We start from the raw sequence: 26,650 nt of genomic DNA on the forward strand, positions 1-26,650 counted from the left end.
TAAGGGTGATCTGTGGGGAAAGGGAGGGGACTGGAGGAAACCTAAGGGTGCGTGGAGGGGAAGGGAACGAACCTAAGGGCACAAGGGGCTGACCTGGACCCGCTGCTGCACTCAGAAACCTCCTTTCCTGCCCCCAAATGCCCCCTGCCCACTGCAGTGTCCCATTTTCTGCGCCGAAACACCCGAAGGACCTCACGCCCCTCCGGACTCCGGTAACCCCGCCGGGCACCCAAACATCCCCTCCCCTTCCCGAACACCGCCGAGACGCCCCCTCCCGCGCCCTAAGGCTCCGGCTCACACCCCCCCCCACCGCCTCGGTCCTTCCCGCGCCCGGGCAGCCCCGCCCGCCGCCCGCCCCGCCCCGGCCCCGCCCCTCGCGCCCCGCCCCTCCCGCCGCAGCCGCCGCTGGGTCCGGGCCTGGGGAGGCGGCGGGCCGGGGGGGCCGCGCCGGGGCGGGCGCCGGGGCCATGCTGGGCAAGGACTACATGCTGGCCATCGTCCTCGTCAACTGCGACGGTCAGCCGCGCCGGCGGGCGGGGCCGCGCTTCGGGGGCCGGGGCCGGGGCCGGGGGCCGGGGGCCGGGGTGCGGGGCCGGGGCCGGGGCCGGGGCCGGGCGCCGGGGTGCGGGGCCGGGGCCGGGGCCGGGGCCGCTGCCGGCGCCGGTGCCCGCGGGCTGGAGCGGCGGCCGCGCCCCGGCGCTGTCCGCGGTGCTGAACGGGGCCCGCGGCGGCCTGTGCTGGGGGCGCCCGGCCCGGCCCGCGCCGCCTCCCCGCCCCTCCCAAGGTCGCGGGGGGCCCCCCACCTCCCCGTCCCCGCCCTCCCGCGGGTCGGGGGTCCCGCGGGGCGCGGGCGGCGGCGCGGCGGACCACCGCACGGCGCAGCCCCGGGGGATGGGCAGGCACGAGGGGTGCGCCGAGCCCTGCGGATTTTGGGCTGCGTTCCCAGGAGCAGAGCTCGCTGCTGGGCTGCACCATGGGCTCATTTCCGTGGCCTCTCCAGGGGCTGGGGTGCAGGGAGGAGGGGGTTAATCTACCCCTCCTTGCTGCAACCCTCCCAGGATGCTTTCCTCCTCCGAGACCCCAGGCGTCTGTCCCAACCCCTTTTCCCCGGCCAAGCTGGGAAGAAGCCGGTCTCGGGCACCCTGGGGTGTTGGCAGAGGGCTGGGGACCGCACGCTGGCAGGGGGACCTCTGGGCTGGCAGCCCCGGCCCTGCCTGGGCACCCCTGCAGGGTGCCTTCCCTGGCAGGCTCAGGCTGCCTGTACTCTCTGTTGCCCCTGCTGGGGTCACCCCATCCCTCCGGGCGCCAATGAGGCAGCTGCCTGCACTGATCGCTTGCCTGGGGTCCGCCACTACCGCAGCCTCTCTGGCGTCGCGCCAAGCCTTCCCTCGCCATGCTTCTCTCCTGGGCCATGTGCCCAGCCATGCACCCAGAGGCCACCGTAGGACCCTTTCGCTGCTGGGTGAAGCTGCTCGCTTCTCAGGGCGACCTGCAGCTGGGGGACCTTCCCCCCCCTTGCCTCACACTCTCCCTCTGCACAGACAATCTCTGGAGTGACCAGAGCCTGGAGACAGACCCCGACCTCCCCCCAGGCTGGAGGAAAATCCGTGACTCTCTGGGCACCTACTACTGGCATGTGCCGACCGGCACGACGCAGTGGCAGCACCCCGCACACACCACCAGCCCAGGAGGGCGCGCGGAGGCTGATGGAGAGGAGGCACTCCAGGGAATGGTAGGGGATGTGGGCAGGGGGGTGAGGGCTGGTGTTGGTTCCCACCCCCTGGCAGGAGACTGCTAAAGGGCCCTCTGGGCATCACTGGTCCAGCCTCCCCTTGGAGCAGGCCTGTCTTTGTCACCCCAAAGTCCTGCTCAGCCCATTCCTGGCCAGGGTTAAGCCCCTTGAAAGGCTCCAGCAGGCCCCACGTTGGCCTCATCCTGGCTACATGGGATGCCCACAAGCTGAGGCGCTGCTGTCCTGGAAGAGAGGGCTCCTACCTGGTGCCTCCTGACAGCCTCTGTTGCTGCCCTCACGCCTTTCCTCTTCTCTCCCAGGACTGCCAGGCCCCCGCGGCGAAGCACTCAGCAGCGGACAGGCCCATTCCCAGCCCCATGGCTTCGCTGTCCCGGAGGTAGGGCTGCCCACGTGCTCTGCTGGCTTGCGGAGCACCATTGACTCTTGACCACCGCTGGGTACTGGGCCCCGGTGCCCCCCACCAGAGCAGCCCCACACGTTGGAGCCAGCAGGACCACACTGGTCACCTCCGTGGGGTGCTTCCCAGCTGGTGGCGTGGGGGTCTGCCGGTGCCAGGGCATCCTAGCGCTTCCCTGGGTGCCCCAGGTCTGTGCTGCTGAGTGGGAGCCGTCCCCTCACCGCCCTGTTCCTCCGCAGAACCTCGCTGCCCTGGCATGGAGATGAGTTCCAGCACAGCGCAGAGCCTGGCTCCAAGGTACCGTACCTGGGGGCTTCACTGCGGCATTGTGGGCTGGGGCTGGCAGAGGAGGGGGCAGGCAGCAGCTGGCAGGGACAGGGATGGGAGCAAGAGCAGGGGTGACCGCGCTGGCACGGCAAGGGGCACGGGACGGGGGTGGCTGTGCTGGCCGGGCACTGAAGCCCCATGTGTCTCTGCTCAGTGCTTTGCTGTTCGCTCGCTGGGCTGGGTGGAGATCCCCGAGGAGGACCTGGCACCTGGCAAGAGCAGCATTGCTGTCAACAACTGCATCCAGCAGCTCTCCAACAGCAAGGGCCAGGGCTCTGCGGAGAACCGGGGCGAGGTGAGAGCCTGGGACGGTGCTGCCAGGCAGGGTCCCACCCCAGGGCCACTGCTGCTGAGGCTGGCTGTCCCCACCGACGGGGACTGTGCCTGGGGGCAGCCAGGGATCAGTGCCAGTGGCAGAGTCAACTCTCTCCACATAGAGCATCCATGCGGTGGTCCCAAGTATGAGGCAGGTGGGTCTGACAGGGCTGTCCCTTGGGGACAGTGCTAGGGGTGCCTGGGTGGGCTGTCCCCACACACGGGAATGGTACCTGGGGAGGGCTGTGGGGGGGACAGGGCTGTTCCCACACTTGGGGCTGAGTAGGCTGGGGGGACGGGGGTGTCCTTACATGTGGGCTGGGTGCTGGGGATGCCCAGGCCGTCTGCCAGGCTGAGGGAGCCGCTGACCCTCTGCAGGGCCAGGACCTGGTGATGATCCTGAAGAAGGACACCATGAGCCTGGTGGACCCCCTCGACCGCAGCCTCATCCACCGCCAGCCCATCCTCAACATCCGCGTCTGGGGCGTTGGCTGCAACAACGGCAGGTGCCGGAGGCCGGGGCAGAGCCGGGGACTGGGGGGCAGCTCTGCCTGCTGAGGGGAGAAGGCACCCCAGCAGTAACCTGTCCTCTCTCCTCCCTCCCCGACTGCCGCTGCGGCTGCAGGGACAGGTAAGGGGGTGCGGGACCGGGGGGCAGTGCGGGGAGGGAGGGGCTGCCTCTGCCGGGGTCTCACTGGCTTGCTTGTGGCCTTGCAGAGACTTCGCCTTCGTGGCCAGTGACAAGGACACCTGCGTCCTCAAGTGTCACGTCTTCCACTGCAATGTGCCCGCCAAGGGCATCGCCAAGGCCCTGCACGAGATGTGCTCTAAGGTGGGATGCAGGGGCCCCGGCGGGTATTGGCATGGCCTGGGGGTTTTGGGGCTGAGGGGAGGCACCAGGACCCCCGTTTATTGCAGATCGTGGCTGAGCGAGCCGTAGCGAGTAGTGGGCTGCCACGCGCTGCCACACTGGAGGCCGTCTCCACCGAGGACCTGCCGCTGCAAGGTACCGTTCCCCCGGCGCTGCTGGCTGCTCCCCCTACCCAGAGTCCACCCTCGGACAGCCGGCTGCCCAGCAGCCAGAGCCCTTTAGCCTGCCCAGCTGTGCCCCTGGGGTCCTTGAGGATGGGGAGAGGACATGGGGCAGGGGGGCACCGGGGGCGGGGACACGGGGGGGATCCCCCCCACCTCTTCTGTCCTGGCAGTGGATATCCTGGAAGCAGTGAGGCAGTCGATGCAGACCTACGAGGCACTGTACATCGGCAGTCTCCCCGTGCCCAGGGCCATGGGTAAGTGCTGCTGGCCCCGCTGCAGCTGGGGGACACCTGAGAACCCCCTGCTGTGGGGCGGCCGAGCAGCCATGCCCCGGCACCGGGCGGTCCCTGCCTGTGAGGCCAGCTGGCAGCACCCTGCCTGCACCGTGCCCGCAGCTGGGGCAGGGGCCAATGGCACGGGGTCTCCCACTCCCCAGGGATGGATGTGCTGAACGAGGCCATTGAGAAGCTGACGAAGGGCCCCGGGCGGGAGCGCTGGACGCCCTCCCTCATCCGCGTGTCCGACACGGCCATGAGGGTGCACCCCGCGCAGGTGGGGAGGGGGACAGGGGGCTCTGGCCGAAGCGGGCACCCTGCTGCCACCCGGGTGGGACAGGCAGCCCCCATGGGGGGCCCGGCCTCCCGGCAGAGGGGACCTGGCGGGGGTGGCAGGGCTGCCTGGGGTGTGGCCAGGGGTGGATGGGCCCACGGGGTCCCCGCAGGAGGACGAGGAGGCGGCGCACATCTGGGAGTGCCAGGTGCGGTACGTGACCTTCCTGGGGGTGGGCCGGGACGCCCACACCTTCGCACTCATCGTGGACATGGGGCGACGCTTCCAGTGCGCGGCCTTCTGGTGCGAGCCCGACGCTGGCACCATCTCGGAGGCGGTGCAGGCAGCCTGCATGGTGAGCGGTAGCGGGGTGTCCCCCAATCCCCCCAGCTTCCCAGCCCTCCGTGGATGCCTGGAGGAGGCAAGGGCTGGGGACCGGGGAGGGCAACGCTGGTGGCCTGGGTGGGACGCCCGACCCTGGGGAGGGCAGCAGGGGCAGGAAGGATTTGACCCCACGGTCCTGTGTCCAACCCCAGCCATGCTGTGCTGGGTTTGTCCAACCCCACAGTGACGCCGTGCTGCGCCCCACCCCGTGGCCGCACCACGTTGTGTCTGACCCCACCGCCACACTGCGTTGTGTCCAACGCCACAGCCATGCCGCGCAGCGTCCCGCCGCACGGCCACACCACGCTGCATCCAGCCCCACAGCGATGTCACGTTGCGTGCGATCCCCACGGCGGTGCCACGCTGTTCCCCCGCCCCACGGCCACGTTCCGTCCCTCGTGTCCCCGCAGGTGCAGTACCAGAAGTGCCTGGTGGCCGCTGCACCGGGGGCTAAGGCGAAGGCTGCGACAGGCCGGGGCCGGGCAGGGCCGGCGGCTTCGGGGGACGCTGCCAGCGGGGCAGTCAAGGCGAGCGGGGGCAGCGGAGGGGCGGCGGGGGCCGGTGCTCGCAAGCGGGGCCTCTTCTCCTTCCTGGAGGCCTTCCGCCTCCGGCGAGCCCTCCTCCACACCCCATAGGGGGCCGGGGCGGGGGCCGGGGGCCGGGGACGGGGCCTCCGGCTCCGGCCCCGGCCCCGGCCCCCGCCCCGGCCCCCGGCCTCCCCGGCGGGGCGGTGTCCCCGCCCCTTCCAGCCCCGCCTCGCCCCGCCCCGCCCCATCGGACGGAAGGGGCGTGGCCGGGCGTGACGTGGCGGGATGGCGGAGCTTTACGTGAAGCCGGGTGAGGGGGCGCGGGTCGTGGTGGGGGTGAACTTCCGGTCCGGCGGGGACGGGGGGGACCGGGGAGGGGGGGAAGCCTTAGGGGGGGTCCGGGGCCGGTGTGGGGGTCCGGGGGGGAGGGGGGGAGCCCTGAGGTGCCGTGTCCGGGGGGGGAGCCTTTGGGGGGGGGGGGGGGGGTCCCCGTGTCCTGGTGAGGGGGGTGCCACGTCCGGGTGAGGGGGCCCAGGGGGGCCGTGTCTGGTGTGAGGAGCCCCGGGAGGGCTGTGTTTGGGGAGGGGGAGCCCCATCCTGGGGATCGCGTGTCCTGGGGGGGTGGGGGGGTGGGTGTCCCCGCTTGGTCCCCCCCCTAGGGTCTCACCGTGCCGTTTGCTGCCGCAGGGAACCAGGAGCGTGGCTGGAACGACCCCCCCCAGTTCTCCTACGGGCTGCAGGCGCAGGCTGGGGGTCCCAGGCGAACGCCGCTCACCCGCCGGGCCCCCCTCCGCCCGCGGGGGCCCCTCCAGGTCAGCACCTGCAAAGCCCCCCGGCCCACCCTGCTTCACCCCTGCCCAGCCCGGGGCTGCTCCGGGGGAGCCAGGGCCCAGTGCAGCCCCCGGGCTGGTGGCACCGCAGAGGCCTCTCCTCTCCTCTGCGGGTCCGGTCCCTCTTCCCGCTTGGATCCGGTGGGAATCGCAGCCTGGCCTGGGCATTGGGTCTGGCTCCCTCTGCTCCATCGCAGCGGCTCTGGGAGCTCCCTTGCTGCCGGCCCTGGGGGTGCAGAGGCTGGGCAATGCCGGCACAGGAGTGCCAGCCCTGTGCAGGCAGAGGGGCAGCACAGGCAGGGGGCCCTGGGGCCTGAGACCCCCCCCTTCCTGCTGGGCCTGTTTGAGGGGGGTGACAAGTGTGCAGTTCCCGGTGCCCGGCTGGCATCCCTGCGGCTGGGGCCAGGCTGACAGGGCTCCGCGCCGGTGCTTCTTCCCTACAGGTGCTCCTCCAGACCCGGCCAGTGCCCCTGCTGCCTCCACAGCGCCGCCCCCCCGAGCGCTGGGGCCACCCCCCCTCGGGCCCCTCAGCCCTGCCCCGCGGGCAGAGAGTGGGAGGCCGAGTGCTGCAGCGTGCCCGGAAGAGTGCGGCCCGCCCGCCGACGCAGTCCTCACCCCGCTGAGGGAGGCCCTCGACGCCTGCCGTGCCACAGTGCAGGTGAGGCCCCAGTGCCCGGGCACTGCAGGGGCGCAGGGGGGGCAGCAGCCAGGGGCTGCCTGTGGGGCAAGGAGAGCCACCCCTGCCCCAGGGGCTGCCCAGAGCTGGTGGGGGGCAGATTGCCCCTCCAGCTCATCTGTACTTCCAGAAACAAGTGTGCGACGACATCGGGCGGCGGCTCACGGTGCTGGGGGATGCGTGGGCTCAGGGGAAGCTGTCGGCCCCTGTGAGGAAGAGGATGAGCCTCCTGGTGCAAGGTGAGGGGCAAGGGGGGCTGCATCCAGGCCAGCACCAGACCATTGGGCAGGGGGCACCCACAGGAAGGCTGACGGGTTCCCTTTTCCTGGCAGAGCTCCAGCAGCAGCACTGGGACGTGGCTGACGAGATCCACCGCTCGCTCATGGTGGACCACGTGAACGAGGTGAGCCAGTGGCTGGTGGGTGTCAAGCGCCTGATCGCTGAGACGAGGAGCCTGCCTGCTGCGGAGCCAGCTGCGGCGACGGATGGCAGCGCTGAGGCCGGGCATGGCCAGGAGGATCCCTGATGCCAGGGACGGGGCTGCGGACTGTGAGCAGGGCAGCCCATGCCCAGGGCCACTGGCAGGAGAATGGCCCCCGCTGCCCGAGGGGGTCTGGGCACCTCCTCTGCCTCCCAATCCTTGCCCAAGAAAAGGGGATTTTAATCATGCGACATTTTAGTGGCGATTCACTACATGATGTTTAATAAACAGCACTAACCTGCCCCTGGCCGCAGCCTGCCCTGGCATTCTGGCACCGGACAGGTCCTGGTTCTCTCACAGGAGCAGCCGGAGATGGGCCTGCTGGGCGAGGCCACGGCAGCTTCAGGCTTGGCCAAGGGGCTCTCGCCCTGGCAGGGTGTTCCCAGCCCGCAAGACACGAAGGGAAGGAACAGCCCTGGCAGCATCCCCAGCATCACCCAGGTCGAGTGGGCAGCGATGCATTTCTCTGCTGCACTGGTTGACCAAGCCTGGCCCCCTCTGGCCTTGCCTTTGGCAGTGGCGGGGACCCACAGCAGCAGGCACGTGGCCCAGCTCTTCTGCAGGAGGAGATGGCCCCCGGAGTTCTAGGCTGGCTGGGGATGCCAACCTGCTGCCAGCCGAGAGCAGCCTGGCATGGCCAGGGTTTGTGCTGCAGCTACAGCCTGTGCTCCCTTCTGCGCTCCTGCCCGTCCTGGCACAGCTCAGACCCAAGTTTGGGACCTGAGAGACCTGGGTGGCCTGAGGGACAGGGAGATCCAGGGAGAAACATCATGGTGCTAGCAATGCCCACCACGTCAGGTAAGGGTGTTAACACCAGGGCGTTAACATTTACCCTGGATGGCCAGCAGACTGCACTGTGCTGCTCCCTGCCATGCTCGCAGGAAGGCCTCGCCAGCTGCCCCCACCACAGCAGGGGCAGGCTGCATGTGGCACCCCCAGCCTGGGAGCAGACCCTGAAGCTGTGCGTTCACCACCCCCAGCCTGCAGGGTCTCGGTGCAGGAGGGGGAGATCCTCTGCACCCTCAAAGGGCTCCTGGTGCTGCTCGGCTCCTCTTAGCTCCCCTCCCCAGGGCTCTGAGGACGCAGCTGAGCCCCAACATAGAGATGCACCAGGTCAGCACAGGGGTTTCATGGTGTTTATTGATCAAGCATGAGCTCCTAGGCAATTGCACCAGCCATTGTGCTAGAGCCTGAGGTGTCACACATCCATCCCCAGCATCAGAGAGGGCTGCAGCCAGCTGGTCACGGTGCCAGCACCTCCACGAGGCCCAGGAACAGGCCCAGCCATGGCCTGGAGACGGGGAGCTGGAAACTCAGATGTCCATCTCAAACTGGTCTTGATCTGCAAGGGTACGGAGGGATACAGGGCCAGCGTTAGGATGGGGTGGGGCTGCCTTGGGAGAAACGTGCAGGCAAAGGCGGCAGGAGCTGGAAGCGGGGCTGAGCCGGGATCTCCCCTTGCCCTTGCAGCCAGGTGGGAGCCCCATGCCCCAGGCAGCGCGTAGGCAGGGGCTGCGTGCCTGGGCTGCTCACCTGGCATGGCTTCTTCACTCTCATTCCGCTCCTTGAGCTCCTCCAGCTTGACGAGGCTGGACTGGGCCAGGGATGTGACACCGGGGATCTGGGGCAGGCAGCAGGGAGGGGTCCTGGCCACGGGCGAATTCTTGCACTCCAGCAGGAACTTGCGGTCGTAGATGATGCGGGTACCTGCCAAAAGCAGGGGGCTGTCAGGCACTGCCGGCCCCTGGCCGCCCCCGTCTCCGAGCACCACGGCCTGAACCCGGAGCAGGGGGTGGGAACCCAGCGCTTGGCCACGGCTGGCTCTGGAGCCACTCTGGGGCTTCCCACATGGCAGACTGTGACACCCGTCCTGCCCAGCAGCTCCTCCCCATATTGTTCCTCCCCTTGAAGCTCCGGAGCTCTGCCAAGGGCACGGCACGGGGGGTCCAGCCTCGACGCGGGTGCCCCGTGGCAGCTGACACCGCAGCCACCCCTGTGCTGCCTGGAAGGCAGGGCCGGCCCTGGGGCACTCGGCACACAGCCCAAGCCCAATGGCCAGGCAGCAGGCAGGTCCCCAGCACACCCTGCTCAGAGGTGGCTGGCTCGGGGTGGCTCCCTGCAGCTATCAAACAGCAAAGGGTGGGTGCCCCTCCATGGGCACCATGGGGAGCTGTGTCCGGGGACCCGTTCCCATCAGCGCACCCAGCGAGCCACCCTGCTGGGCCCTACACAAGGACAACGCGCTGGGTTCGATGGGACGCCTCCTCCACCGTACAGCCCCAGGGCAGTGCCCTCCCGGGGCACACGCTGCCTTCCCCCACGCACCAAGCGCCTGCCAGCGATCCCCAAGCTCGCGCCAGCCTGCGTGCCATGTGTGCTGCCCTGCACCAGGTCCAGGGCTGCCTTCCCCTGCCCGGCTGTCCCTGCAGCCGAGCACCAGTTCCCTGCCAGGCTCCGGCAGCGAGCGCAGCCCAGGGCGGCAGGGAGCCCAGAGCTCCTGCGCGGGCCAGGCCCTTCCCAGCACCACAAACACGTTACGCAACCCGCGCCTGGCTCCCCAGCCCCAGATAAGCTTATCGGAAGCACACAATGGAGCCGGCGCCCACAGGGTGGGCGCCTGCGGTTCAACCGAAAGGTGCTCAGTCCAGCTCAGGGACGGGGCACACGCTACCCTGAGGACAGCCAGCAAAGGACCTGCTCGACAGCTGAACCGGGGGCTTTGGCGGGGGGCTGGAAAGGGGGGCAAGAGGGCAGGCCTAGGGTACCCCTGGAGGGAGCTGTGCCACCCAGTACCTTCCCCCAGGGCTGGTGAACTCGGGTGGGAGCAGACTTCTTGTGCTAGCCCCCTGTGCCTCCCCCAGCTCCAGCCAGCCATGCCTGGGCATGACCTACCCCCCGAGGGACCACCGCTGCATCCACCACCCCAGCGGCACTGCCAGCAGCCCGCTCCCCAGCAGTGCGAGCACCAGGCACTGCTTCTGCCTGCTCCCCCCAGTGCCACAGGGCAAGGATGGCCCTAACTTCTAGCAGTATCTTCCTACAAAGCTTTGGGGTTCCTTTTTCCACTCCAGCTCTGGGCTGCCACAGAAGCCACCACTCCATGGGCCTGCCTGGACCTGGTGCCCAGAGCAGGTGCCCATGCCCCCAAAGACCAAGCTGCAAGGTGGAGAGCCCAGGAAGGGACCCGCTCAGGAAGGAGCTGCCTAAATTAGGCAGGGATGGGGCGGCTGAGGCCACCATTCCGTTCAAGGGACTACCCCATCCCCGTGCTGGGTCTTACCCCCCGGTGTGGTGGAGTAGACTGTGCCACCCGGCGTGCAGCTGTAGCCCTCTGGGATGGGGAGATGGTGGCTCCCCGGGATGGGGCAGGAGGAGGTGGCGGCACCCGTTGCAGCCATGGAGCCCACATGGGTGTGGTGGGGGAGGGGCAGGAGAGGGGCCTTAGGCCCCTCCCCCACACTTCCCCTCCCCCACAACTCACCCCCAGAGCAAACACCTATTGCACTACAATACCATTTGTTTTCAATACAATTACTGTTAACACAAGTGTTTCTCCTTTGGCGTTCGCATGATCAGGGAGCAGCAGCAGTTCAATGTTTTTTGCATTTCTTCCTCAAATACTAGGAAAAATATCTGAATATATCATCCAGTAGCATTTCTGAGGTTTATTTGCCTGTGGTACTCGGATATTGCTTGTGCACTTTGGGTTTTCAGTGCTCCTTCCTCATGCTTTTCCTGGGGAAACTCTGCTGCTGCATGTAAGGATTTGTCTGGAGAAGGTGGAGGAAGGTGGAAAAGTCTCCATCTGGTCTGAGAGACCACCGAAAGTGGTCCGTTAGATCGGACACTGTGCACTGCAGTTACCTGCTTGAGGAATGGACCAAATATTCAGGGTAGTTACTGCATCGCCACTGAGCAAAAGCAGAAATAAGCATAGTCCAAGTGCAGAAAGTAGCGAACTTCTGCACCTGGGTAGAGAATGAACGTTCACCTTAAGCAGTATGGAAAAATCCCCTTCTTCCTCACAGAAAGGACTTGAGGAGCTCTTACCAGATTTGAAGGGTTACAAGAAGCTTAGAATTGAATATATTATGTTTTTCACTAGTGGGAAGCGGTCTTAGCTTTCCTAAGATCTGCTTCTAGGCAGCTGGTCACAGCGAGTCAGGTGAAGAAACCCTGCATTTACCTACGAGCTACCTATTTACCTTCTGCAAATTAAGATGCCATCAGTTGCCACGTTGTCAACTCAGCCCTTATTTCTAGCCCCTGTACAAAACCTGATCTCTCAGGCAACCCACCTGGAAAAAGAGTGCTAGAAGCGGCAGAACTAATCCAGAAGGAAAAAAAATAATGCACAACCATGTTCACACACAAAAAAATAAAAGGCTAACAACTGGCAGGGAGAAGGACTCAGCAGACCTCGTATCGCAGACGACTGCGCATCAAAACCCTCCCCCAAACCCTGACTGCATCCACATGCTAATTACATGACCCTGAAAAGATGCACTGGGCACGGCAGCAGCTACCAGTGACAACAACATATAGCCTCTTCCGAAATTCTCACACACAACCTATAAATACTGTTCACCTTTTATTGAATATTCAGGTAAATATTTCACATTAATACAGGCTACATAAAGTAGAGCCACTATACGACATGAAATTTACTCAGCTTTTCCTTTTAAGTATGTAAACAATTATACATGTATTTACCACCCTAAAAGGTTGAAATCATGTAATCAGCTAGTTCTCTGCTGCATACAAGGAGCATTCAGTAGTGTTTAGCCAAAAGCACTAGTTTCGTCTGATTTTTAAGTTCAAAATGGCTAAACTAACTGGAGAACAGAATCAGTTTGTATAGGTAAATCAATTTGTTCTTATACAACGGGCAATCAAGTTTCCATTGTTACAGCCCACAGAAAATTGCTTAGTTAGGCACATTAAAAAAAATCCCCAGGGTTCTTCAAGATCATTAAGATTCCCAAACAAGGCTAAAAAAGGATAGACCCCCTTAAATCAGTTGACGTACTTGAGATGCATGTTTCCAATGTGAGGTGCCCAGGTGCCAGGCCAAATCTACAGCAAGAAATAAAAAGACAAGTCTATTATGAAAACAAATAAAGGTTCCTTTAACAGAGCGTTTAACCACTAGAGGGCAAGCTTAAGGCTTCCCCCTAAAATACAACCAGACTGTCCAAAGGCTGGGAGCCCTCTTCAGCTCTGGCCAAGGTTTGACTGACAACCTGCAAGATGCCGAGCATGGATATAAACCCTCTCACTTATAACAAAGTCGATTACCTGGCTGAGCAGTCTTGAAATGCTGCTTACTTTACCTGAACGGTTTGGTACGGATAGCGCCACGTATTTTTTATAAACACACACACACTATAGGGGAAAAGTCATGCAAACGATCTCAATTCCAGTATCAAAGAACTGAAAAAAATGTCACCTATCCAAAAACGAAGAAAACCAAAACAAAGCACAACACCATAAAAAGCCCCAGGTAAGCAAAGGTGGAAAAAGGCAGCCACACTACCTGCTGAGCATCAGTACATTCTGTTGAGTTCTGGACAACTTTGATCATGGGATTCCAGGCGGGATCTGGAGTATGGAGCCCGTTAAAGAGGGGGCCTCCCGGGCCATCCGCTAGCTGAGGGTGCGAGGGTATTAGAGTGCCGCCGTACATGGAAATCGGTAGGCCCTGAGGGAACAAGAGAAAGTCCCGTCGGTGAAGAAGGCAGTGGTTGTGAAGGATGACCATAGTACCACATTTGCCAAGATGAGAGAGGCAGTTCACATCCATACATAACATTCACCGATTGGCAAGTATCTCAGCACTGTGAGGAAACAGGGCATCGCTGCACGCCTAGGCAGAGTATGGAATACGGTGACTCTTCAGAACTTGAGACTCAAGTCAGTTCACCCATTTTTCTGAAATTACACCTCACCAGTATGCAGCAGCCTCTGCACAGTGCTTTCAGATGATGCCATAAAGCCAGACACAGCAGTTGTACAAAGTGATCTCAGTGCTCTCTCCTCTCACCTCTGCAGCACACAATAACCTTGGTGCCTGCAGGGCTGCAGCCACGAGCTGCACTTCAGCAAAGCCCGTATACAGCTTGAGCCTACAAGACTCCGAGTTGAAGATTTTCTATAAATTACTAATGGCCATCTAAAATATTCTTCCAGTTCAGAAAGAGCAAGTTACAGAGCAGCTTTTTGCAATGATGAGATTTCTTTCCTGTGTTCGAATGATTGCTGCTCTGCAATTTAGAAGATCCCAAGAGCACATGTTACAGCTGCTTCTGAAACATGCTGTGAGCAGGTCTGCTGTTGAGCACATCGTCCTGGACACTCCTCCAATGGTGGCTCAGCTGACTATGGCTTGGCTACATCTGTCTGCCTCAAGCTACTTTCCAGTGTTAACATAGAAGGCACAGACTTACAAGCGGTCCTGTCATCCTGCTGCTTCCTTAAGAAAGGCATGTAGTATTCATGGGCATGATTTGTACTGAAAGCATTCAGCAAACCTTTAATCAGCCTCAAGAGCTGAGCAAGCCTTATGAAACGTTTCCAAGTGACTGAGCCTCTGAGAAAGGAAACACTGGAGAGCGATGGAGGCATTCAGCTACTTGACAAGAGAATATCTGCAATCTATAAATTCTGGTTTTGTTTAAATGCGCCACCAGGCTTGGGCACCTTTTCTAGTCAGTACTGGGATGAAAGGAGGTTCAGGACTAGGTACGGCAAGCAATGGTGGAAGAGGCACACACATACAGCATAAATAGGCAGAACAGGAGATGCAACAAAGAAAGTCCTTGGTCATTTTATAGACTAAATCTAACCCTCTGTAACTTACTTTAGAAAAATCCACAAAACTATTTGGCATAGGTTGGTGGAAAATATTTGAGGGAGCCACTATTCCAGAATCATCTCTCTCCATTGGCTGATGCTGAGAAAATGTGCCCGGGTCTGACAGCTGCTGATGCATCGGATGATTTCCCATGACAGGCTGAGACCAACCTGACAAGCCTTCTGGAAAGGAGGAGATTGAAAATGGCTGATTACAATTCATTGAAGATACTCTGGAGCAGAACTCAGCAGCTGCACACACATACATACATCCAAAAGCTCCCCAAAAACACACAGCTGCAAAGGCATCTTAGGACTCTCCTCTGAGCAAAGGCAGACCTTCCACAGCCTACACAAAGCAGGAACATACCTGCAGTTTTTAGGCTAATAACCCATTACAGACAATGCAAACACACAAGTCTTATCTGTAGCATCAAGGCCTCTCACAGGGAAGCTGCAGCAGGCAACACTATATAAGGCTGGCTACATACATACACACTTTCTTTCCCTCCAGCTCCCACATCCTCTCATGTACCATAGGAACACAGAAAAAAGTTACACTTATGACAGGGGAAAAAAAACAGGGAAAGAAGAGAGACTGGTGAGGCCAGGGAAGTTTGGCCAGGCACATGCTGTCTGCAGGTACATTCATCTTGATCCTCAGACAAGTGTGGAGATAATGGGGACTACTAGTAACTGCACGTTTCAAGTGTCCACAGCAGAACAGTTAAGATCCAATAAACCTCCAAGCATTGTCTGTGAGCACATACAAGCTTTTCTTGAAAAAACACAGCAATGCTGAGACACTAAGTTAACCAAAGTACGGAGGGCTTCACTGAAAAATAGAACAAATACAGGACTATTAAACATTTGTCTTTAAAGTTACCAATGGAAACACTTGACACCTCAAATGCTGCAGCTCCTCCCTTCCACAAGAACCTCAAATTATCAGGAAACTGAACGTAAAACTTCAGCTGTTTCAAAGTCATTCTTTTAATGGGGCTGCCTGGAACAGAAGTTACCCCATACTACTCAAGAGTCATCAGGAGATCAATGCAAAAATCAGCATCCACAACTATGTGCTTCTGGATGCATTAGCTGCACCACAGCTAACATTTTAAAATGTTAATGGAAAGCAAGCTAGAAACTTGGATGGAGGCAGTTGTCCTTTTAGGCCACGGGTCAGACTTGGAAATGGACCCCCTTAACACAGAAAAGTTGTTTACTTTTTAAATTCTGTATCATTCAATAGACTTAATATGAAATTTCTGAACTGTTCTCAGAGTTTACAAGTGTACGCTGACAGATAACCTAGGTTGGGAGAGAAAACCACAGCGCTTTCATTGATACGCACTCTCCTACCACTGACACCAGTTTTCCCTTCAGGACGTACTACATGAAAGTTGATTACAGACTGGGGAACTTTATTCCTCCTCCCCAACTTTCTTTTCAAATGTAGTACTTCCGAAAGCCCTAGAAGTTTCTTTAGGCTACCCCAGGCTGTACAACAGACTTACCAGACACACTGTTAACTCCAAAGGACCAAATACCGCTATGACCGACAGGAGCTGTGAAGTTGGTTCCTAAGGGCGTAGGAGTGACAGATCCTCCCTGTCGAATTCTAGCAAGCCTTTCTGTCCCGATGGGAGGGGGTACCTTTCGATCTTGATTGGCATTACCCGTTTTTGGCTGGCCCAAGTTAGAAGGTGCAGAAGCAGCTGAAAGGGGCGAAGATGATCCTGAGGAAACTGATGGAATAGGAGATTCACCTGCTGAAAAGAATATTTCTCTTGCTTAATTACACACAAAACACACAAGCTAGCGAGCATAAACGCTACCCGCTCTATCCCCCCAATATTATCTCAAAGCAAATGATAAAAAGGTTTTAAAGGCTTTTTTGGCAAGCATTCTTCAAGTCTTTCACAGAAATTCTGCTTAGAGTTTATTTTAACTCTAAAATCAACATTATAACACAAATGCTTTCAGCCATCAGAATCATGTGATATTCTCATGACACAGCAGTACATCTAAATTAATTACAGGAAAGAATAAGAAACATGGAAGAGTTTCAGGAAGAGGTGAAAACATCAGCCAAAATACCATAAATATCTAAACAGCCTGGTTTTGGTATCCACCACTTCCAGCAGAAGAGAAATTAGACAGCTTCCCAAAGCCACATGTGTAACATAAGAGCCTAAGTCCCACCACCTTCAGAAGCGTCACTGACTCTTCTTGGGAAAACCAACTTCCTTTAAGCACTCATTTAAATGTTTTGGTTCTTAAGCTCAGAGTGGCAATGAAGTTGCATGCAGTGACATGAAAAGCCTCTTCACTTAAAATTCTGAATCAAAGACCCATATTTTCTGTAAAGCTACTTCCATGTTCTTCCCATTAGGAGGAAAACCCACTGTTACCTCGGATGATGCTTAAAGATTTTGGAACATTTTCAGTAACACAAAATAATTCCAGAATCCCAATTTAAAAAAAAAAAAAAAAAAAAAAAAAAAGGGGCAAGTAAAACTTCAAACCATGGCAAACATGACGTTTTCATCTAATATTACACTCATACTATTTAGAGGGGAATCTTTAGCTTGGTATAATCACCTCCACTCCCCCACAGCTTTATGCCCTCTCCTCTCAGAGCCTACGATGACTGATTTTTTTGCCCAAATATGCCTTTAGTAACACTACCAGAACTAGTGGCATTTTACATGGGAAAAAACACAAAATAGTACAGCTTGGGATTTGCACGCCATCCTCACAGCTGCTAAAAGCAATTGGAAAGCATTTTGTGCATCACTGGGTAATTTCCCCTCAAGTTACAAATCTACTAAAGACAATAGCTATGAATTTATAGTTAACTAAGACAGACCCATGAAGTTCCTACATGAATTTGTTGCGCTTGTCCAAGGATGTGGTGAAAAATGCTGTCTGTTAAAGCTGGGAGTCCCAACAGGCGCTGGCCCTTGAAGGTAAACCCGTGCTCCTTGTATGTTTGCTGAAAAGCCTGTCAAAGGACCTGAAGAAGAAGTTGTAGAGCTGTTGGATGGATCTAGAGAGGGTAAGCCTGAAATAAACATAAATTTGATTAAATATCTCTCTTTGGGAATCTGCTTCAAAGCACCAGAGAGAGCTAGTGCTCCAAATATAATTAAAGCATCTCATCACCTTCGGGGGTATCTGCACATGGTAAGTTCATTTTACAGGTGCACGATTCTCCCTTAGAAACCGACAGAAGGCATTTCTGTATGCTCTCTCTTTTGGCCTGAAGTTTTAACAAAAACAGCCATCCCTTTGGTCACTGAAAGGAAATGATCTTAGCAGGGAGGGCAAAGGAGGAAAGCTGGGAGTGGCAAGGATCTTTGCTTACAAAAAAGCCACGCAAGTCAAACAGGGATACATGGCTCTGTGAAAGTCCCAGGGGAATCCGGCACCAGGGAAGTAGTTCGCTGCAGTACGGTTTTTGCCATCCTATAGGTACATTCACATATAGATCGGTCAGAGCATGCTGTGTCCAGAGAAACAGGGCTGACTATGCACAGCACAACAGGTGAGGGGGCTGCTTTCTACAGGGATGTGTGAGAGGAACGGAGAGATGGAGAGAAAGTTCAAAGTCCCACAAAAATTATTAGCAAGGGGGAATTACAGTTTCTTAATAAGCCAAAGCTTTTAAGTACTTTTCCAAAATGTTGTAAAAGCTCTTATCACACGTTATTACCTGAAAGCAGAAACGGGCATGGCCATAGGTTCACCTGAGTTTTGGGTTTAGTTTCAAGGGCCTATTAAACAAGACTAGTTTCAAAACCATTTAAACATTTCAAAATGACCACAACCAGGACCAGCCTATATTGCTGCAGAGCAAGGTTGAAGGTTGTACCTACTTACACCACAGCAGTCTGCAAACAGCAGTGGTGACAGGCAATACCTTAGGTCATAGACTAGACGTGCACCTTTCATCGCCTGGATATGTTCCTGTATCCAGGAAAGATACAGGAACGTGGACTTCAGGAATACATGTATTCCTGAAAGCCAGGTCTTTTTCCCCAGTATTATCAACCAAGTCAACCTGATTTACTGCTTCCAGAAGTGCCAGATCCAACCTGCTCACATTAACAGAAACGACTCACTGGATTTGAAGGAGGTATTTTTCTCACTAGCCCTACCCCAAAGGTTAAAAAAGGGAAGTCTCCGTTACGGACAAGGAGAAATAAATCACCACCACCACCAGAACATGGGATGCTCAGATGAGGGAACCTGAGCGTGGGAGGACAATCTTTCAGAGTTTGTCACAGCACAAAGTGCCAGACTCCATGGCTATGAGGAGGATGCTAACACCTGTGCAGACTGCCTGTAAACACGGTTTGATTGATCTGCGTTTGTCTAGAGCTGCAGACTGGCCTCCAGCACAGAGTCTAGTCGTAAGCAGATTACAGCACCTCCAGCTGAGGGCCCTCCCTGTGCATCCGCCATGGAGTCACCGATGGGACACTCTTGCTAACCCTCCATCCACAAAAGTCAACTCACAGATAGTCAAAAGGCCCCTATGGTGATCAATTCCACCATACATCAAAAAAGTTTCCAGCTGGCTGACAAACCACCAAAAATCCCGAGTCTCTGCCCCATACAGAAGGGGTAACAGAGCTGCTGCTGCTGCCCATGGGGACTGCTGGTTTCCTAAACAGAGACAAGGCAGAGATTATGACAAAAATAGCTCTTCTGCAGAAAAGAGATGCCCAGCTGTGTCTTTTGAAGGTTTAGTAGGATGGGTACACGGCTTTCAAAGTGCAATGACTGTACAGCCAAGAGCATTTCAGCACTGCTGTGTATTTTCTAAAGGTTGAAGGAAGTGTGACAGCCAGAGATGCACAAATTCAACAGAATAGTCAGTTTTCAGGTTGTAAAGAACACTTTTTATCATTATCTTGCCTTTCATAAAGGTGGATGAAAAAAACCTTTGCTCAATATTAAAAATGGCTTCTATGAACAATGACTTAATCCCGATTTCAGTAATGAGCTTCCTATTTACGTACTTACCAACAAAATCAGGTTTTGTAATACTAAAACATTTTGCAATACTGTACTCTGCAGTTACTCAGGCCATGAATTCAACCTCTTCATCATGCTCTGAAAGTGTAACTGAGCTTTCGAGACTGGTGTATCAATCTCACACAAACTCTGTTCAAAATTCAGTTTATCAAAGCCCCCAGGCACTTCTGCAGAAACTGGTTACCGCAAGGGCTACCTCCACCTTTAGAGAAACAGCCACAACACTTGGTCACTCCATGTAAAACAAGGAGCCCAGCCATTTCATGGAACTTCATACTCATGTGCTGCTTCCTAAGCTGGCATATTTCAAGTTTGTGATACCTTTTAATGCCACGTGAGCAAGGTCTCAAACCCCTTCTTAAGATGCAGAGGAAAGAAGAATAGACTTCTTTTGGTCTTCTCCACAGCCTCCCCAAATGGTTGGGCTAAGTCTGCCCTCAGTCTGCAAGCTGCTAGGACAAGAGATCTAAAGACTTAAGTGAGACAAAAGGCCGTTTCCAGAACAGATCCACAGCCGGTGAGGAGATCTGCACATGTATCTCAAAGGAACTAGTGAATCAGAGAAAACTCAAGCTGCAACTGAGCTTACCCATGAACAGGAAAAGCAGAGTACCCAAACTCCACCCTGACGTGACAACTTCTTAAGAAAAAGCTGGTTTAGTGCACAATAAAATTATATGAAGTCTCCACCAAATCAGCTTAGAGGTGATCACCAAGAGATGTTGATTTGTGGAAAAATTTGCCACAGCCCAACTGTGCAAGACAAGCACAAAAGACAAACCTCTGCTCTGTCAGGTGTAGAGTCACAGCCGAGATTAGACGATCAGTGTCCACCTGCTTTGATGGCCATTACTACTCCCTCTCATCACACAAAAGTGTACTGAATTGCCAGGCAAGGCCCAGACTGCTCCTTGTCCATCGCACTGCTGTTGGCCAAAGTGTAAGCCAGCAGTGACCGGCTCTTTTCCCCCTTCTCAAAATCTCATGAAACCTGCCACCGAACCCTATCGAGACAGCCAAGGTAGTCCCCAGTTCAACCCACCTCAGAGGCTGAGCCGAGCAGAAAGGTCTGTTCCCCTGGGAAGAGCCAGTGAATGAGATAGGTGGACAGATCATAGGACCACACTTACGCTCCAAGGGAAGGCATCAGAGAGGTCCTCAGCCTACTGTCCATGCTCCTTTCCTATCACACCTTCAAAACACTCCCTTCTCCCCAGGCTCCCCTAACCCCCTCTTCCTCCTCTGTGACAGACAATTTAGATTCTGAAACAAAGGTGATCAAAAGCAATATTAAGTAGAATGACATTAAATGAATCAACTAAGGACCTGACTAACCAGTCACCTCCTGCCAGGCAGAATTTTAGCGGCACATCTACCTATTTGCAGTTTTTCTTCACTTTGCAATACCCTAATCAAATTCCAGCTCAGAAAAAATGTGTTCTGTCCAAATATTTTTGTGCTTCAGTTGAGAAGAACTTCACACTTATCTCCCCAAAGTCAACCATGTGAGCTCTCCTTGGGTATCTACCTAACCTTCCTAACTCAGGGAAGAAACAGATTGAGACTACCTTTAAAATACTTAGTCATTTAAGGATACATAAAAGACTAAGAAATTTTTCCCAATGACAAACAGATGACCTTAGCATAAGGGAACAGCAAAATGTTTTGCTGCTATGGGAAGTCCCAGTCAGCCATCTTTGTATGCGCAGGATGCAATCATCAGAAAAATCAGCAGATCTCGTTTGCCATAAGCTTCCTTCCCCAGGGGTTATTCCAGCAACAGCCAACTCCCAGTTTAGAGCACTGCAGACAAAAAGCTGAGCCAACGTAAAGTGTTTCTGGAGTCTGCTGAGGAGGGTCTGGCAATTCTTTTATTAGCAGCCTATCTGACGAACAAGGTCCAGTTACTTTACCTTCCACAGCCTTAGTTACATCCAGTTCTGCTTACTGGGCTGGGACTGGGCGTGGCACAAGAGCTCTAGGTATTCACTCGCTTTGCAGAGCTATAAGCCCAAATTAAACTATTAAGAAAACCACAGTCATAGCAAACATCCCAGTTTTGTGGTTAAAGGTAGTCAGAGAGAAGTGTTCTGGTTTTCAGAAGTCCTACATGTTTGTAAATCAACCAAGAGGAATGGGAATGCTGAAAATCATCTTTCCTCACCACCACATCTTCCAAATGCCCCCTTCTCCTTTAGTCTGAAAGTCAAACTACTCGACTTATCCCAATCCAGCATTCAAGTCCTGAAGCGTTAGCTCAAATATCTAACATACACTGTGGGGGTAAAGGCAACTTTAAAGCAAGGCTCTCCAGCTACCCAGCTTCAAGGCACCATAAAGCCATTATGGCAAGAATGAAGGGGAGAACAGGGTGGCACAGACTAGATCTCTTCAGGGTTCCTTCCAGCCAAATGGGTGCAGCCAGTTGCCTGCAACACAGTTTGAACGCTAAGATGATAATAACGCTTTAGGCAGAGCACAGCAAGGGCAGGGAGCTCACTGTGAGTGCTCCCAACCCATTTCAAATAAATGCAGATAAGCTTCAGCTGCTATACTTAACAGCAGAAGGACAGTAACTTCCTAATAAAACACACCATGCAGTAGCACACCAATTTCCCAAAGCACAACGTAAGCTTATTAAAATCCCAGAGCCGTAGCAAGAGACAAAAAGTACAGAGAGTTTACCCTCACTGAGTCAAGCTGGAGTCTCAGATAAAATATTGAAAAACTGCATGCAGTCACTCCTGCAGCTGGAACCTGTCAAGAGTCCTGGCCCCACTGTTTCAGGTTTGGTATCACCCGACCCTATGTTCCATTCCAACCCAAAAGCTAAAATCAATGCTACTCTGAACTCTACAAACAGGTGGAAGCATTCCTGTGTCTTACAGAGGACAAGCAATGCAATGTCTGCAATGTTCCCAACATCCTAGAACAGCTGAAGAAGGGGGGGGGGGGGGGGGGGGGGGGAAGAATCGTCATCAACATTTTAAAGAGCACTTGGAAAAAACAGGCCATCCTCATTATATTAGTATTCCCTAATCATCATTTGTAAACTACTTCTCAATCAGTTTGAGATGATCCAAGTGTAATGGTTGGAGAAAGATTTCTGTCCAGTGCATGATCTTAATGACTTACCTACAGGACTAGTCGAAACCCGTTGGGAAGGTGGCCTGAAACCAGGAGCCTTGGAGTTGTCAGGATGCACGTTTTCCACGTGTCCTAGCACAGAGTTATTCAGAAAGGTAGACTGAACAGTGAAAGATGGGTCAGCTGCTGCTCGGGTAGAGAGTGGACAGTCTCCCCATCCTTGGTTAGCTGGCACCTGGTTGCTATCAAAAAGACTACTAAAGTGATTGAAGAGCGTTGCTGGCCCAAAGGTAGGAGGCAATGATTTGTTTGCTGGGTTAATGTGCATCTGAGAACCGTTCATAACGTTCATGGCTGACGAAAGCTGCACTGCAGCAGGTGGACCTTGAGAAGGTGTTAAAGGAACTTGATTCGTAACAAAAATAGACTGAGGATCTTGATGGAGGTTTGCATTTGGTACCACTGAATAGAAAGAACCTCTGGACTGCATCCTGTGAGTAACTCGAGGTGCTGGTACAGCTACTTGAGGTAAGTTACTGTTGTCCTGATTATCTGCAACAACTGACCTGGGTGACGCTAAGCTTAAAGGAGCAGTTTCTGAGCTGGATGAAAAAGGCATTGACATGGAAGGATTGATCTCTGACATGCTGGTTGGCAGTATTTCATCTTGGACATTATTTAGCGGTGCAGGGCTGCTCGACGGGCGAGTTTCGGTGACTCCTGAGTTGCTGCTAGCTGACATACTGCAACTACTTGCAACCGAAGATGGCGCGCATGCATTTGCAGCGGGCTGGTCTGGCGTTGACACCTTCTCTTTGGGTGCCGAGACAGCCGAGAAAGAGTCCGCTTTAAGTGCAGAATGCTGCGTTTGTGGAGCATTAGACGGCAGAAATGCTGTGGGCACTTGCCCGTTGTTTGGGGGGGCAGAGGAAGCCGAAGGCAGAGTGCTACAGGTGCTCGTCACAGTTGAGATTGCTGTTGCTGCAGCACTCGTCTTGGGAACACAGGCAAACAACTGCTTTCTGACCGAAGAGGGAGTCCGATTACTGGTTACACACAGCGGTTGGGTGGAAGCAGCTACAGAAGAGACAGTAATGGGACAACTAGAAGTAGCTAATCCAGGAGACTCCGTCTGTAAAATATTTCCATTCTGACTACCTACACGACTCGAACTATTATGCTTTGGAGAGCTGTTTGTGCTGCCAGGGTTAACTGGTCTCACTGGGAATGGTCCCCAAGTGTTCGGTGAAGGTGAAAAAGTTCCTCCAAATTGGGCCATAGGTAAGCGAGGGTGCCGGATCTGTTGCATAGTTTGGGCAGCCAGCAAGGCAAAATGAGGGTGAGAATAAGCTAGAGGAAGAGACACTGGAAAAGATGAGCGCACATTTGCTGGGACATTCTTGTTTAATTTGTTAGTAGGCTGGAAAGTAGATAGTGTTGATGACTGCGATGTGACTAGGGGTGGTGCTCCGAGAGGAAAGGAGTTCTTGTTTGAAGCAGTCGCAGTGCTGACTCCAGATGAAAAGTTTGCATGGATTGATTTGGTACTCGAAGCAGGTGTTCTTATGTGAGTTTTAGGAATCAAGTCTTCCAGTTCCTTCGCAGGATCTTGAATAAGCGCATTGATGAGTTGCACTGCGTATCGTGTTGACTCTGTACCACCCCTAGATTAAATACAAACATATTTATCTTTTGCAAAAAGAAACCTCACTTTGTGCAACATTCCGTAGCCTCAATTTTATACTGATCTGCAAGTCTACTGCGTGTTTACTCCAATAATTTATTTCTTGACTTTTGCATATCTTAAGGATTATCTTTGAAGAAGTAGACCTTCAGCATATCTTGGCAGCAGTAATATATGTTCTATTCTAGTACCAAGAAGCTAAATATGTCCTATCTTAAAAAGCAAACAAACTTCTTAATAAATGACACTGTGGACTAACTCAAGACTTTAATTTCTAGATACTGTACCTTATAGTGATCATCCTCTCTCCATTCTTATCTTTTTGCTTATCAACATCAATATGGGCACCAGTGACATCTTGAATTGCTGTGATGTTGCACCCACCTCTTCCCATTATTCTAGATACGACAGAAGCTGGGACAGATAATTTCTTTGACCTATATCAGAAAGATCACAAATCTGTGAAATGTATTCAAACTTTAAAGACATACAAAAATCCCTTGCTGCTGACGGTGGCTGAAGCAATATTCTTAAGTTTCAGGGCACCAAGTGGTTTTCTGCTGATATTTTTTTCACCCTTTAGAGCCTCTCTAAAATCCCCCCCACTCAAATTACTCATCATCCTCAGTACCCGATGAGGATTCTCCAGCAGCATTTATTCCACCACCGTTGTAACACAGGTGTATGTGCCTCACAGTGCTTCAGAAACAGTTTTGGATTTTATCTTATCTTGTGCACCTTCAAAGTGAGACAAATCCTTAGCTTATCAACTTAAATTTACATAAATAGTGCTGCTTCAAATATAAAAGCCCATGGCTTAGCTACTTTGATCATTTATAGCAAGGGTTTACAGCAATGAGAAGGTGGTTTTCCCCAGTGATCAGCTCTGTAATACCACTTGCATTCACAACCTTTTCAGTATCCACCTCTCTCAGATCTCAAGATCTGAAAGTTTATTGGTGACACTACACAATGGTGGATGGCACATGGTTAAATTGTGCAGTTCTGTGATTTAAGGAGCTGCTGGAAGCCACTGTGAAGGCAGCACAGATTTTCAGAAGCAGGCTCACTGTCAGGCCACAACACTAACCCATGTGTTCAGCAAAATAAGTCGATTTAGGATTTTTCTACTTCACATGGTATTGGTGGGTCAGTGCAGGCATACGGTACTGGGAAGTCTTTGAACACGAGCTATGCTTGCATCCAGACCCCAGTCAAGGTCTCTCTGGGCCACCACTGTCCCCAGACTTTAAGGGTTGGGCCTATCAAGCCCATACACTGCTTTCAAGCTTGCCAGTGATGTGCAATAGTTCAACACTGAACAATTAAGAGAGGATTCAAAGGGGTTTCAGAAACCACTGTGATCACAGTGCAGGCGCCTCTGAACGCTCTACAGATCACCACCACCCCCTGAAAAGGCTGCCAGCTTCACCTAGCTATTCCAGTCTTGGAAACTTTTAAGTAACTTGATCCTCAGGAAATTGTTTCTCACTTAACAGGACTTAAAGGAAACCCATTATATTTTAAACACATCTAAATACATGGAAATGTTCTAAAGCATCACCTCATCTTGCCAAGGTGTTTTTTCTTTCCCCCCCTCCTGCCAGGAGAGCATGCTACAACTCTCTCCATCCCCAGAAACCAGGTCCTCAGAGCATGCACCCAGCTCTCCGCCCAAGGCTGTTTCATGCTTTGGGGTTTCTTCCTCCCTCCACCCCAAGGCTCCTCAAGCGAGACATCCCAGTCACTCCCTCCCCAAACCAGAGCTTCCATCGTCACCTAACTTTCAAGATACATCCACATTACTCACAAGGCTCCTAACCGTACCTTGGTCTGCTTCCACCTCAGCCCACTAGGAACCCCATGCCACCACCCATGGAGACATTCCTCCTCCAGGAGAGCTCACCCCAGTGCTCAGGCCCCCACCCACCCATCACCCACTGCCGTTCCCCTCCCTACCCGCCATGCTCGATGGTTTTTACCTTGAGAAGTGCCCAAAACAGTACCTTTTTGCTCCTGAACAGCAGCGCCCTCCTCTCTGCAGCTGAAATTGCTCAATTGGTGTTGGCTGCAGAGTGTTGCTAGGGGGAGGGTCTTTCAAAACTCTGCCTACTTGCCTGTCAAGGGCAGAAGGGATGTTTTCATTGGTTACTTCTTTGATAGACATCCCTTCTAGCCAGGGGGTTACTCATGGGGAGAGGGGAGAAGAATTCTTGTTGAGACCAGGAGAGACTTTAGGAGAGGAAGGCATGCAGCTCCTGGGCATTTTGCATACGCATCTAAAGTCACCAAAAAGCTCTTTGGCAGGATACATGCTTCGACCGGTCAGGGCATAGCAAACACCAGTGCAGAACACTTTACGGATGCGTTCTTTATGACACAAGGCCTGATTCCTCAGGGATGAGGAAAGGTCGGGTTTTGGATGCCATCTCTAGAACCCTACCATCTCCAGCAGAAGAGCAGACAATATCCAACCAAGCAGCTGAGAGTTGAGCCTATGAGGCTCAAGAGACCCAGGAGGAGAGATGGAGCAGCTCCAGGGTCAATGGCAGGGTCTGTGTGCAGCCCTGGAAAAGTCAGCTGCCTGTTTAATGGTTTCATGCCTGCATGACTCACCAAGTGGTGGGCAGTCTGCAACCATACATTTAGCAAGGCCATGTCACAGTGGAGAACCCCATTTGCGAACACGACAGAAGGCAGAGACCAA

At 54.6% G+C, this 26,650-nt stretch overlaps 4 protein-coding genes across 5 annotated transcripts in view; 2 read left to right on the forward strand and 2 right to left on the reverse strand.

Moving 5' to 3' along the window:
* Window positions 1-467: 467 nt before the first annotated feature.
* Window positions 468-5,395, forward strand: APBB3 (amyloid beta precursor protein binding family B member 3). The gene is given in 13 exon segments (XM_050905398.1): window positions 468-516; window positions 1,542-1,732; window positions 2,053-2,129; window positions 2,390-2,447; window positions 2,632-2,772; window positions 3,171-3,298; window positions 3,418-3,423; window positions 3,510-3,624; window positions 3,711-3,798; window positions 3,998-4,081; window positions 4,264-4,388; window positions 4,390-4,731; window positions 5,171-5,395. Coding segments are annotated over 13 exon segments (1,629 nt in total).
* Window positions 5,396-5,572: 177 nt separating this feature from the next.
* On the forward strand, window positions 5,573-7,516 carry SRA1 (steroid receptor RNA activator 1). The gene is given in 6 exon segments (XM_050905395.1): window positions 5,573-5,597; window positions 5,975-6,070; window positions 6,073-6,099; window positions 6,561-6,775; window positions 6,924-7,032; window positions 7,126-7,516. Coding segments are annotated over 6 exon segments (666 nt in total). The 3' UTR covers window positions 7,320-7,516.
* Window positions 7,517-8,519: 1,003 nt separating this feature from the next.
* Window positions 8,520-10,697, reverse strand: EIF4EBP3 (eukaryotic translation initiation factor 4E binding protein 3). The gene is made up of 3 exons (XM_050905539.1): window positions 10,555-10,697; window positions 8,808-8,981; window positions 8,520-8,616 (listed from the first exon to the last, which is right to left on the reverse strand). Exons 1-3 carry the CDS (start codon window positions 10,670-10,672, stop codon window positions 8,588-8,590), a joined length of 321 nt encoding a protein of 106 aa, XP_050761496.1. The 5' UTR covers window positions 10,673-10,697; the 3' UTR covers window positions 8,520-8,587.
* A 1,155-nt stretch (window positions 10,698-11,852) lies between these two features.
* ANKHD1 (ankyrin repeat and KH domain containing 1) overlaps window positions 11,853-26,650 on the reverse strand; it is a 116,076-nt gene continuing 101,278 nt past the window's right edge. The window contains exons 30-37 of one of the 2 annotated variants that reach the window (XM_050905536.1): window positions 25,950-26,060; window positions 24,231-24,380; window positions 22,308-23,923; window positions 16,999-17,193; window positions 15,644-15,898; window positions 14,134-14,309; window positions 12,811-12,975; window positions 11,853-12,350 (exon numbers count right to left, since the gene is read on the reverse strand). In XM_050905536.1, the coding sequence (XP_050761493.1) occupies window positions 12,291-12,350; window positions 12,811-12,975; window positions 14,134-14,309; window positions 15,644-15,898; window positions 16,999-17,193; window positions 22,308-23,923; window positions 24,231-24,380; window positions 25,950-26,060 (2,728 nt within the window). In that variant the 3' untranslated portion in view covers window positions 11,853-12,290. The remainder of the gene's footprint in view (window positions 12,351-12,810; window positions 12,976-14,133; window positions 14,310-15,643; window positions 15,899-16,998; window positions 17,194-22,307; window positions 23,924-24,230; window positions 24,381-25,949; window positions 26,061-26,650) is intronic. The other variant, XM_050905537.1, reaches the window with a different exon arrangement.

Source organism: Gymnogyps californianus, chromosome 14, assembly GCF_018139145.2.
Source record: "Gymnogyps californianus isolate 813 chromosome 14, ASM1813914v2, whole genome shotgun sequence".
Lineage (NCBI taxonomy): Eukaryota > Metazoa > Chordata > Aves > Accipitriformes > Cathartidae > Gymnogyps > Gymnogyps californianus.